General features: G+C 31.1%; 2 protein-coding genes across 2 annotated transcripts; both read right to left on the reverse strand.

Moving 5' to 3' along the window:
* Positions 1-551: 551 nt before the first annotated feature.
* LOC123667448 lies at positions 552-4990 on the reverse strand. Its single transcript, XM_045601344.1, has 3 exons — positions 4473-4990; positions 2065-2364; positions 552-1746 (listed from the first exon to the last, which is right to left on the reverse strand). Exons 1-3 carry the CDS (start codon positions 4969-4971, stop codon positions 569-571), a joined length of 1977 nt encoding a protein of 658 aa, XP_045457300.1. The 5' UTR covers positions 4972-4990; the 3' UTR covers positions 552-568.
* Positions 4991-5065: 75 nt separating this feature from the next.
* LOC123667449 lies at positions 5066-7407 on the reverse strand. Its single transcript, XM_045601345.1, has 5 exons — positions 7106-7407; positions 6561-6647; positions 6131-6211; positions 5141-5270; positions 5066-5099 (listed from the first exon to the last, which is right to left on the reverse strand). Exons 1-5 carry the CDS (start codon positions 7395-7397, stop codon positions 5066-5068), a joined length of 624 nt encoding a protein of 207 aa, XP_045457301.1. The 5' UTR covers positions 7398-7407.
* Positions 7408-7867: the final 460 nt, after the last annotated feature.

The following is a 7867-nucleotide window of genomic DNA, read 5'->3' on the forward strand; positions in this document are numbered from 1 at the left end:
AGATTCAAACAAAACAAATATACTGGTAGATTTGGAGCCGTTGATATACTTTCTGATCCTATTAAATAAAAAGCCCAATTTAAAAAACTCCTAACAAACAAAATCCTTTAGATCTAGATTTGTCTTCAACGTATTTTTTGGTTCCACTTCTCAGAAGCAATAAACTTTTTTTTAGCTTCTTTAATTTAGTAGTCAGTTTATTCTTGATGAGTAGGATAAGAAAATACGTTACTTTAGTTTTAGTATCTTAGTTTGTTATTATCTTTGTTTGAATCCCAAGACTGTTTTTACAGCTACTACTTCTCATCCGTTTCTGATTATAAAACCCGTCTCACGCTCAAAGCAAAGACAGTAATATGAAAAGGAATAAATTCATAGATTAAAAGCCATCAATATATTTTATATTGTGAATTGACTTGTTATTTAGCAAGCATTCATTTGTTCATTCATCAGGAAATCAGTAGGCAAGTTTGGATGACTCTTGAATTGGGACTACATACATTGATGTCTCTTAATCTAATAATATAATTACAATCATAATAAAAAATCAGTTCATTTCATATTTTAATTAGTTTTTTTTTTGCCTTAATATATGGGTTTTATATTTTTTTAACATTAATTGCTGCATTGTATGCATTTTTACAACATACTTTTCTTCTATTTTGCCACACAATATTTTATTATTAATATTGCACCAATTATGGCACTGCAGGCGATTTATTAATCGAGCATAATATTCTCTTACATTTTTGTAATGTTTTTGACATCCCAACCAAGACATGTCGCTTTTTTCTATAAAATATTTAATATTTTTCTTTATTTTATTTTGGTAGCTATATGTATTTAAAAAATTGTGAATAATTTGGGAATTCTCTCTGTATAATCTAAGGCTTCGTTCATTAGGGTATACTAAATTATTATTTTTTAATCTTTTGTACTCCCTATATTGAATGTATTTATGAATCCCCTGGATTTCTTTAGTAGTATAGGTTTTAGCACATACACTGCAGTTAAATTTTTTTGTTAGCTTTCTGCAGATGTATCCTGCAGTGTACGCTGATGTTTGAACCCTCACTTTCTCGTTTATAACATTTTGAAGGATATTTCCCTCTGTGTCCAAGGGGCTTTTTGAAGAGGGCGGTGCGTTTAACTCTCGACAAGGAAATGTATTTTCATCATAATTATCATTTTTTAATGAATGGAATAGAAAATTTAAATCTATCAGAGTAGCACCGTCGTCTTCTTCACAATTTGAAAATTTTGAGTGAGGGCTCGATATGTTACTTAAAACTAGTGATTTGAAGGCGTACACAAACGTATTGGCGTCGGGATTAGTGTTGCGGTAATTTATCGCTCTTATACGTCCAAAGAAATTCTCTAGGGGATCTTGGTTTAATAATCTTGGGTAAAAAAATTCAATCTCATATTGCGCGAATAATAATTTAGCTAACCCTAGAAAACTTTCTAGAGTAGTATTCCATCCATCTAAGGACGGAACGCGCACATGTCTAGGCTTCGCTGCCTGTTTGGCTAATTTACTGTTGGTGTCAATATATCTAATATTTTTTATTATCTTAATAGATTTCCGCCAGAATTGCTGATGTGGTGAAGAAGGTTTAACAGCACATCTTAATTTTCCTTTTGTGCCACCTGAAGATCCATTAACACTGTCAAACAAATTGTCAAAAAACTCGACCACATCTGCAGTTGTTTTCATAGTCTCCATTGGAGTGTTGAGTCTCTTATCTGAAACATTTTATTTTGTATGAATATTACTATATTTCTTGTTAATGCCATGAGTATTTTGTACAGTAATGATTTATTATTTTACAATATTGAAGATTAAATTTAAGGTATTAAGGTTTTGCCTAAGTCTGGTAGCCACATCTATTCCTACTGCACTTGTGCCATTGCATACATAAAAAAAAATCTACAGAATGTTCTCTTGAAAGTTCTTTTCAATGGTGCATAGGTTCAGGATGAAACCCATGACGACTCATTCTATTCACTGTAGATCAAAAGCATCTTAATTATCAAACATAAAACTAGTAAATATACACTTACGAAGAGCATGAGTATAATTAAGCATTGCAGCTGTACGGGCACTTAGCACTTGGGCAGCTGTTTTAACTTTCATTTTATTTATTAATTTAGGGTTCACATGCTGTGCAGTCAATTTTGGCATTGCCTTGGTATGCCCCCCTTTGCTGTCCAAGTCATATATATACAATATATCTGACCATGACGCTTTTTTGCCCTCATACATAATATCTTTTGTTAGGGAATTATTCCTAACACCTTTTAGTAAATGTGGAGGATCATGAAAGAGAAAGAGATCTTGTCCAGCTATGTGAATTGTACAATCTGAAACAATTTTTTTTATTAGTTAAAAAAGGCAAATGTGCATTTAAGAGCCATTTCACAATTTTACGCTCTGCAAGTTTAGGTAAATTTGGTCGCATCGCGCGAGTCGTACGAGCCGCGCGATCTTTGTGTTAGTACGTATAGTGTGACAACCGAAAGACCATCGTGATCATTTTCTGATGTATAATAAAAATTATAACTATGGTATAAAATGTTTTTTACATAATTAATTTGTTAAAAATTTCAAGTATGTTATATAACAACAGTCAATAAATTTAAAATAAAATTAAAAAAATCAATTTTATGAAACAATTTTTTTAAATTGATTTAGTTTTTTCAGTTTACGAATGAATCTAATATTTACGATATGAATAAAAAAGCATTTAATGACATCGACACCGACAAACATATTAATTAACAAATAACAAGACAAACAGATTGAAATGCCTATTTGTATTGATAGTGTGAGAAAAGAAAATTAAATTATACATTTGTTTACAGAAATTATCATTATATTATTTTACAGTCATTTTCGTAATATGTTTATTTTATTTATATTTTATTATGAAAGTATCAAATGCGTTTTATCCGCTATAACAACAGGCGCTTGGCGCGTGTGAGCGAAAGAGACGGCTGCGCAGAATTTGGCGTGGACCTTACCTCTAAGAGCGCTAGCGCTCGACTGATTTACCGGGCTTGATGCGTGGCAATATATACTATCTTTTTATTATTTAATATAAAATGTATTAAAAATAATTACATCTTATAATTATTTTTTTTTTGTATTCCTTAATGATGTAAGTTTACTTTGATGAAGATAGTTCGTTAAAATTTCTTAGTTTTCTAAGAGAAATATCGCTTTTAAAATTGTACTTATTTGGAAAATATTCGTAACTTTAAATTTTTTTTATCGTTTAATAGAGATACAAATGGAATAAAAATCTATGATAGTGGACAACAAAATTATATTCCACATATTATGATATTTTTTTAAAATGGTTTCAGCGTAGAGGTTATTGAAAAGTAGGACTTCAAAGTATACATTGCGACCGTTTACCCAGGGAGGAGGCTGATGAAAAGGTTAATAATTTTATACACATAATATAAATCAAAATTCTGATCGGACTATGGACTACAACAAAGGTTGCTCTATTATATTTCAAGAATATAAATTACATTATTGCATCCAACACTGAGATTAACGACGTCAAAATATTACAATTTCGCGGATTGTTACCGATTTTTGTGAAATGGCTCTTAAAAAACCAATGTGTTTTAGGTCTGAAATAGTAAATATATAATATAATAGCTTGTAAACAACATAATATAGCATAAAATATATATACAACTGGGTTTAACTAATATAATTCGGTAATAATTAACTAATACAATAATAATCTAATATATAAAATTCTCGTGTTGCGGTGTTTGTAGTTAAACTCCTCCGAAACGGCTTGACCGATTCTCATGAAATTTTGTGTGCATATTTCATGAGAAGGGTAGGTCTGAGAATCAAACAACATCTCTTTTTCATCCCCCTAAGTCATAAGAGGGGGGGGGGGAATAATTTATATGGCAAAACAACGAGTGCCGAGTCAGCTAGCAGTTGAAACAAAATGGTTATTCATAGGATGAAAAAAAAAAATCAGTAGGTACATGAATGTTTCAAAACTCGGAAGTTTAGAAGGATCCATTTGATAATCACTAAAATCCTCAATGAAAATTAGAGTGATGAACAAGGGATTGCGATGGATAAAAAAATAGTGTTTTTAAATATATAATATCTAAAGTTAGCACAAAATTAAAATCAATCTCATTATAAAATCCCTGTTTCTTGTGTTTCCTATATTATGTCCCTCAATCAACAACTTAACAACAGATACTTTTACAAATTAATTTTATTACAAATAGGTAACAGACAATCACGCAAATTCTGTCCGTCCTTTAACTCAATGAGTACAGTAGTAGAGCACTGGTGTAGAGACTCACTATTATAACCCTAAAAAAACCAAACTGGTGGTGACATTCATCAATAACTGTAACTCATCAATACTTGTAAAATTATATTTATACATAAGTAATAACAGTTGATACAAATAGAAACTTACCATTTTCTCTTCCTTGATTACTACGTAGTCTAGCAGTCGCTTCCTTAAGCCTTTTAAAGCATGACCTAAATGTTGACCCTTGGTCACACACAAGTGCCACTGGTTTTAAGCCTGTATTGGCGATAACGGGGATCATTTCATGCAAGATGTTTTGCAATTCTGCAGCAGAAACAGTTCCTTCACAAAAATAATATGCAATGCATTGTCTCCATGAAGAGCAGATGCCTCTGATCATGAAAACCAAAGCATGGTCAGCTAACTTTGGCTTTCTTTCTCCTGCTATTTCAACAAAGCCAATAATTTTGTCCTTGCTTTCATTATATGTAAGATGTGGTGTCAGTGCCACCTCGTCAAAAACTATTGAGCAAAGCTTTTTACTAATTGTCCAGTCTTTTGTGGTTTTCTTTATATATTCAAAAATATTTTCATTAATACCACATTCCAAATCAATAGTATTTGAGATTCGAACTAGTGTCCTCTTATTAGGCAAAGCAAACATCTTTTCCAGTAATTTATATCCTTTTGGACTTTGCTTCATCAGAGCAAGGGCAAATAATTTGTCTTCTAAACTAAATCTTCTTGCCATTTTGTTTTTAGTTGCAAGTTTTAATTGCAATAACAAGAATGCTTGGGCTTTGTTATTAAGTTTGTAAAAATTTTTCATAAACAAATGATTTTCAGTTTGTTTTTGTGCACTTTGTAGAATCTGACTATTTGTCTTCTTCTGATTATCTACAGCAATTTTTTTACATTTTTTAACATAATTGCGAATTTCCTTATTAAAACATAGTGACTTTCCTGAAATAAATATATTTTTTTTAATGCTAATAATATATTGGAAAAACTTTGTGAAATCTTTGCAAATATTTATGAAGATTCTTTATTCTCAACGATTTTAGGAATATATTTTCATTAGACAAGATAGTTGGTAATGATTTTTTAAAAAATTGGGAATGAATCTTTGTTTGTAGGGGTGTCTGTGGGAATCAGTAGACACTCAATATAAGGTGATAAGACACCTTGTTTGCAAAAAAGAAAGAAATATGATACCTGTGCTCATTTGTGTCTTGGAAACTTTGTGTTCATTTTTCTCAGTCACAGAAACCATACCAGAGGATACATCTATAATAAAAAATAATACAAACTGAGGAGGGCAATTAAATAAAACTTTTGAACTTATCATACTGACATAATCACTGGGAATGTATCTCTATAACTTGTATGTGATCCACAAGTTTGTTTTAACTACAAACAGCTATTTTCACAATATCCCTTAATAAACACCCTAATAGGTCTTATTATATTAAGTTAATTTCTGAACACATGTAGGTAAACTCAAAAAGCAGCTGCTTGATGGAAGGTAGACTAAAAAATATGTATGTATGTTTAATAAAATATGCTCTTAATAAAAGTTATTTTCTTCATAAAGTAACAAAGATATAATATACACAATGGTAAAAACATTTAACTTTCCTAAAATACAGTCTTATTACTTAATCATTTACAAACAGGGTACAAAATCATTGTATAGGACAATAATTAATATGAGACATTAAGATACAATACATTCAGTACATTATTCAGACACTTAATTTTTGGGAGTTAACCACCAATTGTAAAAACCCTATAATAAATTAAAGCATTTAAAAAACACTTACCTATTTCCTGATGTTGTGCTATAACTTCTTTTGAATAGCTGGTTGATGGGAGTGAATACCTATGCATGTCGAAAATATTACCTGAAATTAAATGTTAGATTTTGTTTAGCACAAGTAATATTGATAGAAATATGTGAAAACATAATTATAAATAAATGCTATTAGAACAATAACAATATGAAAATACACACAAATATGTGTCTGTTGTTAAATAAACTTTATAATATGTATATATATATCATATGTATGTGGTACAAACAAACCAGAAACATTCTTCGGTTGTGCCAACTTCACAAAATGTGACAATATAGCGATCACAACAGTGCTAAGCGAGTACTTCCAAGGTCACAGCCTCAGCAGCGATGCAGTAATAGCCTAACTACCTTATACTAAATATAGAAAAAAATTAATGGTTATTAATATTACATACCTGTCATTGTAATTGGTTCACCAATTGAATTATCAGATTCTTGTTCATAGCCCTGACAGTAACTATGGTCATCCATAAAATTCCAACCTAAAATTAATATATACATTAATATTAATATAATGAAGTACAAGACAACATGAAGATTCATTTTGGATGATTTCTAGCATTCAACTCAAACCAACACAGACATCCGAGTAGTAGCTGATTTGAGTTGATGCTATGAGTAGGGGATCAACCATCTTTATCAGCTACGGAGAAAAGCTACAAGGTCTCTATTCACAAAGCACTTTAATCATACTAAATAAATTTATTTCATGATTTATTATGTGAAAGTATTGCCTGACTTGGCGTTCATTGAAAGAGGTTAATTCAGCAGTGAATGCATAAAGGCCGATGACATAAATTAGTAAAGTATAATAGAAGATTGGATGTAAAGTAAGCTGAACATTTTTTGTACCTCTTGTAGTAAGAAAATAAGACTGCTATTGCAAGACAATATCTGAAAGGTGATAACTAACTGTAAGCTAGGAGTAATAAATGCTTACCCTTAGCAAGAGGTATGCCATGAGCAATTTCCATTTCCGTAAAAAGACATGGATATGAATAGCGGGTTCTAACGCCAGATTTATCGAATTGAGTCTCGTCAAAATGTCTTTCACAGACACGTTTTTTTAACAGCTGGTTCTCGGTTAGTCCGAGTAAATTAGGGTTTGTCGGAACCAATAGCGATAGCCATAGTTTCCTTAAATTAACATTTAAGGGCATGCAAAAAAGTCTATAATTGGAGCTTGTTGCATCACAATCACCAACACAACACTTGTATTTGAACGCCGCCATTCTTGCGTGCGATAGCAGAGTAGTTGTTACTAATAAATACTTTCAAGTATTTTAAAACCTGGTTTTTGAGGAGAGTATTTTTACGTACTCTTACTTGGAAGCCCTGATATTAAATACTGCAAGTATGTATCGTTTCTAAATACAACAACGAATAAATTCAAGATTTTAACAATATGTCAATTCTCAAAATACAAATGTCAGGAATCAGCCAATCATGTTAAATGTCACTTTAAACACACACATATAAACCACTTGGCAGGCTTAGAATGTGGCGACTGCAGCGCCAAAACTGTTCTGTTGGAACTAAAGCTGTCACCCCCGTGGATAAATGCTTTAAAAGTTTAAAGAATTTCAATTGTACCATTGGCGCAGAGTATATTACACCATATTATACTTATCTATGGAGTATATTACACAAGTTATTTTACTCTTTGGTTACAAATCTCACATTAGGTCTGTTGATAAAATAT

The sequence above is a fragment of the Melitaea cinxia genome, chromosome 28 (genome assembly GCF_905220565.1).
Source record: "Melitaea cinxia chromosome 28, ilMelCinx1.1, whole genome shotgun sequence".
Taxonomy (NCBI): Eukaryota; Metazoa; Arthropoda; class Insecta; order Lepidoptera; family Nymphalidae; genus Melitaea; species Melitaea cinxia.

What these genes read in the sequence shown, in the direction of transcription:
- LOC123667448 (XM_045601344.1), bottom strand. Translation starts at nt 4,971, where the DNA reads ATGTTTGCTTTGCCTAATAAGAGGACACTAGTTCGAATCTCAAATACT. An exon ending in TAATCAAGGAAGAGAAAATG is followed by an intron (nt 2,365 to 4,472) that starts GTAAGTTTCTAT and finishes AAATTGTTTCAG; the next exon opens with ATTGTACAATTCACATAGCT. An exon ending in TAATTATACTCATGCTCTTC is followed by an intron (nt 1,747 to 2,064) that starts GTAAGTGTATAT and finishes AAAATGTTTCAG; the next exon opens with ATAAGAGACTCAACACTCCA.
- LOC123667449 (XM_045601345.1), bottom strand. Translation starts at nt 7,397, where the DNA reads ATGGCGGCGTTCAAATACAAGTGTTGTGTTGGTGATTGTGATGCAACA. An exon ending in TGAACCAATTACAATGACAG is followed by an intron (nt 6,212 to 6,560) that starts GTATGTAATATT and finishes ATTTAATTTCAG; the next exon opens with GTAATATTTTCGACATGCAT. An exon ending in AGCACAACATCAGGAAATAG is followed by an intron (nt 5,271 to 6,130) that starts GTAAGTGTTTTT and finishes TATTTATTTCAG; the next exon opens with GAAAGTCACTATGTTTTAAT.